This window comes from Sphaerodactylus townsendi, linkage group LG05 (assembly GCF_021028975.2).
Source record: "Sphaerodactylus townsendi isolate TG3544 linkage group LG05, MPM_Stown_v2.3, whole genome shotgun sequence".
In the NCBI taxonomy this organism is placed as follows: domain Eukaryota; kingdom Metazoa; phylum Chordata; class Lepidosauria; order Squamata; family Sphaerodactylidae; genus Sphaerodactylus; species Sphaerodactylus townsendi.
The window spans coordinates 112038877-112053065 of record NC_059429.1 but is presented as its reverse complement, the minus strand read 5'-3'; the positions used below and the strand labels follow the sequence as shown (position 1 = coordinate 112053065).

General features: G+C 40.1%; 1 protein-coding gene across 4 annotated transcripts in view; it reads left to right on the top strand.

Moving 5' to 3' along the window:
* Window positions 1-14189, top strand: part of ZMYND8 (zinc finger MYND-type containing 8) — a 46365-nt gene that overhangs the window by 19716 nt on the left and 12460 nt on the right. For 3 of the 4 annotated variants that reach the window (XM_048496469.1, XM_048496467.1, XM_048496470.1), the window contains exons 10-15: window positions 545-685; window positions 2437-2589; window positions 3325-3822; window positions 6438-6800; window positions 7785-7975; window positions 13621-13701. In XM_048496469.1, coding sequence (XP_048352426.1) covers window positions 545-685; window positions 2437-2589; window positions 3325-3822; window positions 6438-6800; window positions 7785-7975; window positions 13621-13701 — 1427 coding nt within the window. Of the gene's footprint in view, window positions 1-544; window positions 686-2436; window positions 2590-3324; window positions 3823-6437; window positions 6801-7784; window positions 7976-11744; window positions 11810-13620; window positions 13702-14189 lie in introns of all 4 variants that reach the window. The other variant, XR_007244516.1, reaches the window with a different exon arrangement.

The window sequence follows — 14189 nt, the reverse complement described above, 5'->3', positions numbered from 1 at the left end:
CATGGCTGTATTTCATTTTTGCTTAATATTAAACTCTAATGTCATTTCCTTAACTATTATTGTGCTGTTGTTTTTGCATATTTGTTAATTTCTATAAAGGGGCTGTTTTACTTTTAAAGAAACTTCTCACTTGATTGTACTTAACGAAATTCTGTTTTAGGAAACCGAATGAGAGAAAACCTGGCCAATTGTGTGATGCGCATCTTCAGAATCAGTTCAGAGGCCAATTTCCCTGGTGGGATCTAAACGATTCATATTTTGCCTAAGAGCTAATCTTTAGATTTGCACAGTAACAGGTTCCTCCTGATTCTGAAATCCCTATTAGTCATCCCTATGGAAAGTAAAGGCAAGAAAATTAGTATAGATTTTTCACTGTTTGTGCTGATTCAGATTACATTCCTAAATATATGTCAGAAGCAGGAGAGAGAGAAATAGCAAGGGAGAAGAGAGCGAATGGGCCCTGGTTTTGTTCATGCCTAAAGTAGCTGTTGGTATCCTTGGCCATATTTTTCTTGTTCGTCAGGCCTTTTTCTTTTCTGTTCAGCATCTCCAGCACCAACGAGGACAGGCCACGCAGGGAGTTTATCTGGCAGCCCCAAAACATTCTCTCCTCAAGCTTCTACACCTTCTGCTACTAAGCAAGAAAGAACATCCACTCCAGGAAGCATTCTTAACTTAAATCTTGGTGAGTTCAAACTGTTGAGAGCAACTTGGACTTATAATCAGTTGCCAGAATTACGCACGAGACGTTTTTCAAGGTAGTTTCACAAATGCAAGAATTTTAAATATATTAGAGCACTCTTTTTTATGTCCCAGTGAAGCAATTTGATATTCCATTCAAGACTATTAATTAATAGGCTTATGAAAGCTCTTTTAAGCAGGTATACTTCTGAAGGATAAGTGACACTGGATTACTTCCTTCATTGCTAGCAATTATAATTTTATTTTATTTGCATTAAACTGAAAGTATTGAAGAAAAAGCCTCAGCTCAGTCATGGTTTGTGCTGTGCTGGAATGAGGAAGAGAATGAGAGAGCAGACTTGTGTTAGCTGTAATTGAGATTGCTAAAAGCACAAGTTATTTGACTGTATTAGAATAGGAATCATTTTCACCTTTTTAATGGGCTGCTTGTCAGCCAAGTTTGAAGAGATTTCCTTAATGTAATTTTGTCAGTGTTCCTAAAGGTGATGATGGTTGGATTAGAAGCCTATTGGTGTAATCAGAGGCCCCTTCCACACAGCACTGGGAGAGCGGGTTGTAGGTGTCCCATTCGCATGCCTCTCTGCAGCAGTGAATGGAGCCTGTGGAATCAGTGTGGGCTGCTGTTGCGCCTTTGCATGGAGATACGTCTTTTTTTTAAAAAAAAACCCTCACCTCCCATGCTGTGTAACTGCAGGGGGAACTTTAAAAACCAGGAAGCGATCACGAGCATCTGCATTCCACATTAACACTAAAGAATCACTGATAGTGCGATTCTTGACAAACCCAAGTTGGGGGGAAAACTGGGGCGGACTTGTGTTAGGATCTGTGCGAAGTCTTCTCCCCTCACCCCCACATGGGTTGCATACCGTGGTTAGCCCGAGTTTATTGGCCTATGCAGAAGGGGCCAGAGATTTTAGTTGTGCCCTTTTGCTTAATAGGGCTCTTGCACATGGAAGTAGATCCTAATGCATTGTTCTCATTTGCTTCAATAACTCCTATCTACTTAAAGGGATTTCAGTAACCTAGTTATTGAATGAATTGCTTTCAGATGACTGTGGGACCACCTCTCCCAATATCCCTCCCCCCAGCTTCTCAGCACTGTGCAGTTGGAATTAACTGACTGGTATTTGTGGCCAAGAACCTTCCAGCTGTCCTCGACCAGAGTCAGGACTTTTATGGCTTTGGCCACAGCCTGGTGGAACTCTTTGTCGAGAGGAACCTGGGTCCTGTGGGATTTAGTTAAATTCCACAGGGCCTATAAGATGGAGATATTTTGCCAGACCTATGATTGAGGGCAGCAGCGGTTGGATACCAATTGACCATCCTCACTTGGACTGTTCCCGGACTTTTATCCTTTACAATTTTGCTTTGTCCCCAGCTGGTGTGATTGCTGCTTGATCACTCCTATGATAAAGGGAATTATTATTAAGATGCCATCTTTTATGTGTTTTAAATAAGTTTGTTAATCTAGGTTTTGTAGGGTTGGATGGGTGTTATGTGCGTGTGTGTGTGTATGTGTGTGTGTTTATTCAATCAAAGATTGTATGATGTTTAGTATTGTTAGCCTCCCTGAGTCAGAGTTGGGAAAGGTCAGGATATGAATTGAATAGATAATAATAATTCCAACACATAATGGTGTTACTTTTGTATGTCAATTAAAAGATGCCTCTTTCTTATGGTCTGCCTTTTCTGTTTTCTATAAACTGTTTCCTAATGAAAGATTTAATATTCTAGATCGAAGTAAAGCTGAGATGGATCTGAAAGAGTTAAGTGAATCTGTCCAGCAGCAATCCACTCCTGTGCCACTGATTTCACCAAAACGTCAGATTCGCAGCAGATTCCAGCTTAATCTTGATAAGACAATAGAGAGCTGTAAAGCACAACTAGGTACGCACATAATCACACCCTAATCTGCAGTCTAGTATTGGAGCTAAAACTCATTTTCATTATCACATCCTTATAGAAGAAGAAGACATCTGAAATAGATCCTTTGGATTAGTTGTTGGAATTGCACCATAGAAGACCAGGGTTCAAATTTTTGCTTGCTTTGTGATCCTTCCTCATCTTTAAAATTGTCTTACCATTGGGCCATCTGTCTCAGTATTGTCTGTGCTGATTGGCCGCGACTCCCCAGAGTCATGGTAAGATCTTTCCTAAAAGCTGCGATTGGGTTGAGGCCATGGCTCAATGGCAGAGCATCTGCTTTGTATGCAGAACGCCAGCAAGATGGAACTGTTGCTGCTTCAACCATCGCCTGGCGGAACATTTCTGTCTTGTAGGCCCTATGGAACTGGGCCCAGTCTCCCAGAGCTCAGGTCTCATTTGACAGAGAATTCCACCAGGCCAGGGTCAGAGTCAAAAAAGGTCTGGCTTTGGTTGAGGACAGCCCAATATCTCTAGGGTTCTGAAATTGGTGGCTAGTTTTGAGATTTCTAATTTTGATTTCTGATAGAGTTATGCATGCCACAGACAGAAGGTCAGATTGATAGAGCTGTTTTTAAGGTTTGTGAGCTGCCTAAAATACAGTAAAGAAGCAGGGTTGAAAAAAATTAATCTGTATATAAATATGAAACTATTCTTTGTTCAGTTTGGAACAACTTTTATTGTTCTTTTTATGGTAAGGGATCAATGAAATCTCTGAAGATGTTGCAGTAGAGCATAGTGATTCGGAGGATTCTGAAAAATCAGACTCAAGTGATAGTGAATATATCAGTGATGATGAACAGAAATCCAAGAACGACCAGGAAGAAGAGGAGAAAGAAGGTGCAAGAAGTGACAAAGAGTCATTGGCTGGGAAAAAAAAACCCAAACCCCCGACTCCTACTGAGGAAAAAGAGGATACTAAAAATGCCAGTTCTGAAGTGGAGAAAACAGATGTGCCAATCAAAGACAAGGCAAATGTAGATTCTGATAAAGAGATTTCTGAAAAGGGGAAAAGTTTGTCACATCCAACAAAGGAGAAGCTGAAAGGCAAAGATGAGACAGACTCTCCTACTGTGCATCTTGGTCTGGACTCAGATTCAGAAAGTGAACTTGTGATTGACCTAGGGGAGGACCAATGTGGACGTGAGGGGCGGAAGAACAAAAAAGAACTGAAGGAATCCCCTCCTAAGCAGGAAGGTAGGACCAATTTATTTTGTGTGTGAAAGTGATTAAAGGATGGAACTGCTGTTTCTTAATTGTTAAAGCAACATCCCTGTTTCCTGAAATAATCTCTTTATTTTTATTTCTGTTTACGAGAAGGTTATGAAGGTTTCTGCTTTACTAGAAGATTATGAAGGTTTCTGCTTTACTTGAATATGGGAAATGTTTTCTTTCCCTTAGAGAGAAGTCTGCTCATATAAATAATTAGAAAAGTGTATGTTAGCATATGTTTTTGCTATGTGTATTGTAGATTCAGAAGGAAAGCAATGCACTTAGGCCCCTTCCGCACTTGCAGAATAACGCACTTTCAATCCACTTTAGCAAAATCCACTTGCAAACAATTGTGAAAGTGGGTTGAAAATGCATTATTCTGCATATGTGGAAGGGGCCCTAGAATTCCATTTTAGAATAAGGAAGTGGTAAGAGGGATACATTCCAGCTCAGAAGATGAGGCCTCCCAGAGTCCCCCCCCCCCCCTCCATAGTACAAATGCATATGGGTGTAGAAAATAATCCACTGTGTATCACTGATACCTTTCTCCAAGGAAGTCTGTGTTGGGCAAATCCAGCATTGCAAGCCTGCTTCCTTTAGGACTGCACCACTCACAAGCATAAGGAGAATGAAGAGAGAGAAGATTAATGCTGTGGCTTTGGTTTTTGGTTTTGTTTTGGTAATGGGAATCAACAGAAAAATGGTAATGGCAGCATAAAATCAGTTCTCACATTTTTGTGCATTTCAGAAGTTGTTGATCCCGAGACTCTTTGTATGGGTTTCAGAAGCACTTCTGTGATAGTTATGCATATGTTCTCCTATGACTGAGCTGGCTCACAATAACCACAGAATTATGTGAATAATTTGTGCAGTACCCTGTAAGGAGAGGATGTGGATGTGGCTTGGAAAATCAGTGGGAGGGGCCAGAATTCAGAGGAGAGGATGAAATTTAGGAGAGCTGGGGATTCTGAATTTTATTAAGGTACTTTGTTCCTCCCCTCTCGTCTATGATTTGAATACAGCTCTCTGGTAATTTACATAGTAACAAGTGTGGTGTGTGGGTGCCTGCTTACACTATTCCCTCCTCCCACGCTTGCATTAAATAATGCAATGTGTTATAGTCCAGGATTAGGGCTATGCATACAGAAGAGATTTCAATAATCCTGTGGGGACATGTAGTCCTGTCCCATTGACCACAGACTTACTGTTGAGGCCCTGCCCATCCCCATACTGGGCAGCCCTGGGGCAACCTAAAGTGCAGGATGCAGGCCTCCAAATGTGGCAGGAGTCAAACACCACCTCATCCATCCTCCTTGCGGTGGAGGCCACCAGTAGAGAGCTGTGCCTGTTCTGTCCTGGGCAGATATGTGTGGGAGATAGGAGGGGAAGAGAGGGGAAGAGGAAAGAGGAAGAGGTGCCACCATGTAAGCTGAGCAGGTTGGGGAGAGGGAAAGTTGTAGGTATCACCACCACCCACCTGAGGGAACTATGTAAGTAGATTTCCAATTACAACACTGAGCACTGGCTTTGGCCCTGTTCCACATAGTAGCTAATTTCTGATGCCACCATAGGTCACTGCAGAAGCTGACTGTGCTGCTAAAAAACAGTTGGCATCACTTCAGTAATATGAGAACCATAGAATTTGCAGACTTAAAAAAAAGACATATCTCAGATGCGATTAAAACTATTAATACTATTACATAGTATTAGTAATAGTAATAGTAATAGTAAATAGTAATAGTAAATACTATTAAAATAAATTAAATTTACACAATCTACTTTATGATTGTTTTTGACCACTCACTTTTGATGTAGATGTAATGTAGAACCATGATTTAGGGACTAGTCCATAGAAACATGTATTTCTGTTCTCTCTTATATATAAATTGTGTCGTTCTGATCTATCTGTCCTTGTTTGAGTTGTATATGGCCATTATTAACGATGGTTTTGCATATTTCAAAATTTAAGTTCAGAGACCAGAGGCTATTGGGGATATTTTCATTTCAGTTGCAGTCCTGTAATAATCTCCTGTCCCACTGACCTCTTTATTTTAATTTGAGATTTATTTATTTATTTACCTCTTGTAATATGAGCACAGCTGAAGTATGCTGTTAGAAGAATCTGTTAGAAGTATGCTGTTAGAAGACTGGAGACATCCTCTGCAACCCAGAAAGCCAGTGTGTACTCCAGCTCAGCAGGTTGTGGGCAGGCTATGCAAATATATTCAAACTACTCCACTGAGAGTACTCATTTAATCCTCCTTCATTTTGATTTTTTAAAAAGATCATAAACAATTATTTTCCATACTGTTTTCAACTTTTCCTGGCATTATTTGTTTCCCAGTTTATGTCACCAAAATAAAATAGCCTCTGTTTAGACATTTTAGCTTACAGGGAGAGATTGTTGTTACTATATCAGGTTTTTTTCTGTAATAAAGAAAAGAGATGGCTTTTATAGATCTTACATCTGTAAAATACCTTTCTAATTCCTGAAGAAAAAGTTTTGCAACTTTTGTCTTCCCCCCCCTTTCCCAGTAGCTCCATCTTTGTGAGAGTTCAGAATTGTCATTAAAATGAGTATTGTTTTCCTTTGCATTTAGCTGCTGCTAAGACACCCCCTTCCTCCAGTGTGGGCAATCACCCTCCCGCGGAAACACAGGTCCTTACTCGATCTGCATCCCAAACTCCTCCAGCGGGTGTCACGGCTACAACAAGCACAACTTCTGCTGTGAGCACTCCAGTTGCAGCCACCGGGAGCCCAGTGAAAAAGCAGCGGCTGCTTCTGCCAAAGGAAACTGCCCCTGCTGTCCAGAGGGTCGTGTGGAATTCTTCAAACAAATTTCAGACTTCTTCCCAGAAATGGCATATGCAAAAAGTACAAAGGCAGCAACAGCAGCAGAGTCAGCAGCAGCAACCCCAGTCCTCCCAAGGAACAAGATACCAGACAAGACAGGCAGTGAAAGGTATTCCCCCTCGCTGTGTTTTCACACTAGTTCTTGTGCTCAGGGTAATCAGACAGAGAAGTTTGTCGTCAATACAGATCCTGTTAACGTTTAAAGATGCAAAAATGATCTGCACTGTGGTCCTCAAGGGTATTTTTTGCAATCCATCATTTAATTTTGTTTTCCAGTAATTGGATGGATTATTTAATGAATATCATAAAGGACATGGATTGTACCGAAAGATAAACCTCTTATTGAATAGTAGTAATATGGGAGATAAAACTATCATTACTAATACTTATTTCTTTGAATTAATAACATACTTCAGGGATAAGGCACAACTTGTATCAGGATGGATTTGCAGTATACACAGTATAATCTCTTGTTAGTTGTTAATATCTGTAGTATCATAAATCTATTTGGTGGTGAATTGATTACAGTCAAATTTAAATATCAAACTTATCTCCCTAAAGAACAGAGCAGTATACTTTGATTGGTGCTCAAAGTAATTGCAAAAACATGGCAGTTGCAATTGAACAATATAATGATTAACTTTATGGTGGACCATGGTTGTCAGAGTAAATTTTATTTACTTCGTTAATCCCTCCCTGGTGTGTCTTACATACTCCCCTTCTCCATTTATCCTCACAACAGCTCTGTGAGGTAGGTTAGTCTGAAAGTGTGACTCGCCCCAGGGTGTGACCTAGCCATCTATGCACTTATTTGGCTAAATGATGTAATCAGTTCCTTGTTCTCCGATTTTCCTCCCATTTGCATACACATTTTTCATTAAAAGTCTACAAATGGCTCTTCCAGCATAGTATCACAAATTGTGATATGTCACCATTGCTGTGGGCTGGGTTAACACAGTCCCACTCATAGATACACCTGTGTAAATGTTTAGTATACAGTTAAAATATGGTTTAGTAATATTTAGTAAATTATCAGTTTTGATTTTTCAAGTGCACCGAAATATTCATGTGTAGAATTGTTTTGTCTCCATAGCTGTGCAGCAAAAGGAAATTACTCAAAGTACTTCAACATCAACGATCACCTTGGTTACAAGCACTCAGCCTGTTTCTATAGTAACCAGTTCTGGATCAGCAAGTACACTTTCATCTTCCGTTAATTCAGACTTGCCAATAGCAACAGCTTCAGCAGATGTGGCTGCAGATATTGCTAAGTATACTAGTAAAGTAAGTTGGCTTCTCTTTAAAAAAAACAACCATATTTTTAACAAATTGATCACAAAAGATTATGCACTCGCCAATGTACAACAGAGAGGGTGATCTGCTGTTCAGAGCAGTTGTTCCCTTCCTTTCACATGGATAAGGATTAACCTTTGATCACATGGAAGAACCTTTACAGCAATATTTTAAACTGGCTGCTAAGGTGAAGCTAGAAGCACAACTGTTTTTCTTGTCCTTGTTTTCCACAAAAAAACATTCAGTTTGTGATTTAGAACAGGAATGTGAGCAAAGAAGCCACCTCAGGTGTGTGAATGTGTTGCAGATGTTTAGTATTTCTTATCTTGTACGGATGCATGTTTGCATTTCATCATGATATTTTGTAATTGAAATTACAATTACTATCATCGAAGGCTTTCACGGCTGGAATCACTGGGGTGCTAGTGGTTTCTGGGCTGTATGGCCGTGTTCTAGCAGCATTCTCTCCTGACGTTTCGCCTGCATCTGTGGCTGGCAGATGCAGATGCAGGCGATGCCACAGATGCTGCAGATGCAGGCGAAACGTCAGGAGAGAATGCTGCTAGAACACGGCCATACAGCCCAGAAACTACACAGCACCCCACAATTACTATCTTTGACAGGTTCCTCTCTGCATATACCTACTGTGCTTTCAAGTCCATAGCTAGAGATTTTGGCATGAGAGGCCAGGAGGTACTATGGAGTGGGCCTCGTAAATCGGTTGCAAATCTGTAACATAGTTCTAATTCATTAGTTTGTTGAATAAGATTTTGAGTTTCAGGTGCTTATCTAAGGCCTATATTCTGCCATGATCATTGACCAACAGTCCAGCAGATAGGCTGTCCCCATCCATTACGGTATTAACTGACTAAACCAATTGGCCATGCTGACAGGGACTGATGGGAATTGTAGTTCATGAACATCTGGAGAGCCGTAGGTTGCAGGCCCCTGGACTAAACTGACTAAGACAGACAGCAACTTCACCAATCTCAGCTGCATGATACATATCCAAGAGGTCCCCTAAAGCATTTGGACAAGTTTATTTCTTCACTTAGTTTATCACCGCTCTTTTTTCTTCTCATTGGTGACCCAAAGTGGCCCCCCTTCTCCATGTTATCCTTACAACAGCCCTGTGAGGTAGGTTAAACTGAGAGTGTATGACTAGCCCAAAGTCATCCAACAAGATTCCATGGCATAGTAGGGATTCAAACCATTTTCCTAGATCATAGTTTGACAGATGACAATAGTGTAAATATGGAAGTATGGCATTCTGAATGGCTGTAGTAGGAGGGAGAACGGTAGAGTCAGAGATGAATGGAATATCATCTGATGATATCTTACATAATTTATAGAATTGCATGCTTTCCTTGGGAACTTCATCTCATGTTTTCCTAGTAATTAGTGTTGTGGTATGAGACCACAAAAGAGGAATGAAATTTAAGAAATGCTTTTGAAGACTCCTGAAAATAACGCAAATGCTTTATTTTTGCAACATGGTGATCTGTGAAACTCTGCAACATGGTAATACATCAGTTATCCAAGAAAAAAGTGATTTGGAGTGATGTTATGAGTGTGTGTTAAAATTTAACCTTTGCATTTATGTTCTGCTCTTAAAAGATTTTGGAAGACATAAATGTGAGTTGGTATATGGGTTAAAAATTCAGTTTCGTATCTGACATTGCTTGTTACCAAGGATATTGAATCATATAGCCCAGTATTGCCTAATTTGACTGGCAGCAAGTCTAGAAAGGGTATTGTTTTTGGAGAGTGGGGATGACTAATAACCAGTGCCTTAATTACTAAAAAAGGAAAACATGAGTTCACTGCAATGTAGTCCCTCCAATGTAGAAATTTAAGATCTATTATTTGGTATAGGTATGCATATTTCCAGCGTAGTGATGAAAATATATTGTACCCATCCAGAGGTATCTTTCAGGTATCTTCAGTCTTGGCACTAAGAACAGGGGTTTCTCCTTGACCCAAACTTATGTGATCCTCTTCTGTAGTACAAAACTTCGGGGCAACAGTTCTTTGGCTTGTACAATGCTGTGCTTGTTATGAATGCGAGATTCTGGGATTGCAGCTTTCCTAAGTGCTGTATCCTTTTCAGTCCCTTAGCCCTGAACCACAGACAGAGGTTATACTTTGGTAAATTAAAGGCATTCTTCGCATGCTGATGGGTACATATTTCTTTTCACAGGTTCTTAGAATAAGGTAGATGGCACCAAACTTTTTTAAAAAGATGACCAGGCTGAATGAGACTGGGCACCCAGTTATCTGCTGCTGTTTCTCCTCTTCTACCCTGACCTGAAACAAATTCCGTACTTCAGGCAGAGGAGCGAATCTAAAAATAGCATAGGTCTAGCTCAGATTTTCTGGCCCCTGCTCTTGGTTGCTACTGTTGGCAATAAGGGGGAGAGGAAGCAAACAGGAAGGAGGAATGGGAGAGAAGTTACAGAACAGGACAGACAAGAATGAATTCATTTGAAAGGAGGTTAACTGTCTTGGGACAAGAGGCAACTCCACAGCCTCCCTATAGCTTCCTTTAACCCTTGGAAGACAATCCAGTAGAAGACTGCTTGCACATTTTTCTATATATTTTTTAAAGTAAAAGGATTAGAGGCATCTTTTTTTTGAAATGAGAAATGGAAATCTGGTGAGGGAACCATAGCGCTGTATCTTCCTCTGTAGGTTCTATGCCTGGATGCTTTATAGAATAATATGGTAGAATCCTTAACAACTCCCACCGGAGGGAAAATTTCATTCCCCTCCTGACCCCCTTGCCATGCATCTCCTGCTGTTATTTTTCTCTTCCCTTACTCCTTCTGTACCCACACTTCCATCGGTTCCCTCACATACTTGATTAGTTTCCCGATTACCTTGCCCGCTGTTTGCTAATTCTCCTTGTGCCTTCTGCTTCCATACCGCTGTCCCACCATGCCTCCTCTTTCCTTTCTTGGAAATGGTTTTCCTATCAGCTTTGGCTGGCAAGGCAGCCCCAAGAATTAGTAGGTACTGGATTGTCTGCAGAGAGTTAGATCCTCTAGTATTTGTGGCATGCCTAGAGGACTTAGCTCCACATGTGACAAGCTCTCACCAACAGTTGTGGCTGGTTACACAGTGCCTGTGAGTGCCTGCAAGAAGATATGGATTTACTATTTCTGTCAAATTCATATTAAACTATTTCTTAAAAGACCTGCCCATTTCAGTTAGATTCCAGCATATTTTACTGAGTGCTGAATTACACTAGTTGATATTCAGTATGCAATTATTTCTGTTGGATTCTTCCCCCCTTTTTCAGGCATATACCTGTTCAAGTATGATTCCTCTGTGTTTGCTGGGAATTGGTGCTGTTTTGATAATAAAAGCTGCTGCAAACCAAGCCGATCAATACTTATGTTTGAGAGCTAAGGAACTACTTCACTACAGTAAACTTGATGCCATAGCCATGGCCAGTTGCATTTCTTAGTGATGTACTTTGGTACCATGGAAAGAACCGGAGCCTTGGACCAGTTTCTAGGTCCCGAAGTTTACTGGTTAGCCTTAGACAAGTGCTTGTCTTTAGTCTAACATTCATTATTATGTTGATAAATTGGGATAGCAGATGTCCACCCTAAAATGCTTTCCAGAGGATGAATGGGAGGTGCTCCAGAATGAATGAATGGGCCAGACTGTAAAAAGTGCTTCACTGAACATCATTCTTTAGTGCATAGGTGGCCAGTTTAAAATACTGCTGTGAAAGTTTCCCCATGTGTTACAGCCGGCGTACGATAACCAATAGTGGGACTACACAGGGCAGTCCAACAGGAAGAACAATGATGATGAGTAAGTAATCCCATTTTTGTTCAGATTTTTAATCGTGAAGTAAACAGCTTGGACCTTCTACTCTTTCTGTGTTGCATTTTCTTTTCTTTTAAAAAAATGCAACATAGAACTGTAATTTATGATGAGATAAATGACATGATGTAAGAAATTTAGACATATGGACAATTTTAGGAATTGGGTAGGAATGAGCAGAGAAAGGAGCTGCTAAGAGAGAAAAGTTCCAGTTTATAAATAAAATGTACATTCACCTCTTCAGAGACCTGCTTGAGAGAGAGTTCTTGTTTCCCCTTTTTTTGATGGACAATCCTCTCCCTTGTACAGTCCTCTCCAACATTCTTTGCCCAGCTTTGAAGAGTTGTCAGAATTGATTTAGGCAGAATTTGGCTACACTCGGTTATTTTTCACGTGGAGAATTTAATGCGTAGCCAAGTTCTATGATGGCTGAATTCTAGATTATAGCACTTTAGGGCATATACGCTTAGGTTCTTGATGCATCTCTGTATATGAACAAGCATTTTGGGGACAGAATAATATGTTAACATTTGCTTTCCTGCTATTTATCAATCAGTCAGATTTGTATCCTATCTTTCTGTCCTGACAAGGATCGCCAAGGCCACTAACAATTTAAAATATATATGATAAACCCCCATTTTAAGACCACCCTCCTAAAACACGCATCATTAAAACCCTCAAAAATAAAGTTAAAATATTTTTGGGGGCCATTAAGTCACAGCTGACTTATGGCGACCCTGTAGGTTTTTTAAAGGCAAAAGACATTTGGAGGTAGTTTGCCATTGCCTGCTTCCACTTCATGACCCAAGGATTCCTTGGAGGTCTCCCATCCAAATAATAGCCAGGCCAGGGCTGAGAGTGTATAACTGGCCCAAAGTCACCCAGCAAGCTTTCATGGTGCTAATGAGGATTTGAATCTGGGTTTTCCCTATCATGTTGGCTCTCTAAAATCCATACAGAACATAAACACAACAATTAAAGCCTTGTTGGGAAAGATGGATCATTGAGGAAATGTCAGATGGAACAAAAAAGTTTTCACACACTCATAGAAAATGGTAACAGAAAAAGACAGACAAATCTCCCTGGGGTGACAGTTCCGGAGCTTACTACATGCATGAACTTCTTTATGTGGGGGAGCATTATATATATAAAATTTATTACTGTTCATATCAAAATTTTAATCCCACCGCTCTATTGAAATGACTTATGAGGTAACCTTATCCGTAAAAGCGATCAAGTTAAAGTACTCAAAATAAAACAGAGCGAATAATATATCAGGACTGTACCAGATATAGATGTTAATAGGGTGGGCTTTAGCTATCAGTAATAAAATGATGGGGTTGTAGCTAGATGAATTTGGGTAAGTCCTTTTAAGGGGCAAGTTCTCTTGTAAGTTCTGAAGGCAAGGGGACGTAATCAAGAAAAGATCTTAATCAGTGAGCAGGTTCAATGAGGACAAATGTTGCTTAACAACCTGGTTCAAGACTTTGACTTTCAAGACTTTAGAGGTCATCGTTAGCAATTGGAATTCTGCTCAGAATGAAGCAAGTTACACCATTTGTATTCAGAGGCTGGATGTCAATTCCTCCAACATGTGATGGAAAACTAAAAATGTATATGTTTTTATTTCACATTTATGTGTGACCTGCTTTTAATACAAGTAAGCTTTCCAGTAATTAATTTTGAAAATTATTACGTTTTTAACAATCAGACATCCCTGTTCCTCATCCAGTTAGCAGTTCTCTAAATGATGGAAGTGTGCCTTTTGAGATATTTGTCTTCTCTTTTCCCTTTGACAGATGATGGATGCCATAAAAGGAACAATGACTGAAATATATAATGACCTTTCCAAAAATACCACCGGAAGTACAATTGCTGAGGTTGGTATCAGTTGTCACCAGCCTCATGTGGCTTTTAAAAAATGAAATATAAAGCTACTTAATCATAATCTAAAATGTGTCTTTTCAAGTTGCCTCGCCACCCAATTTTATTTATTTTTTGCATTTGTACCCCACCAAATCTCTTAGGACTCAGAGTGGCTTGCAATAAAAACATATAAAGCAATATAGTACAATAAATAATACAAATATATATACATTAAAAGGCTTTAAAAACAAGTTACAATAAATAGCATAGCAAAAAACCTATGAGGGGACATACAAATATAAAAACAGATGTGCACATTGCAACCAGACTGGGACATGAATGACACTAAGGAAAGGGATACCCGGCTGGCCCGGCAGAAAAGGCGGAACAGCTGTGTTATACAGGCCCTGCGGAACTGAGGCAGACTCCGCAGGGCCCGGATGTCATCAGAAAGAAGAGCGTTCCACCAGGCCGCTATGAAACCACTATGAAAATTATTGAT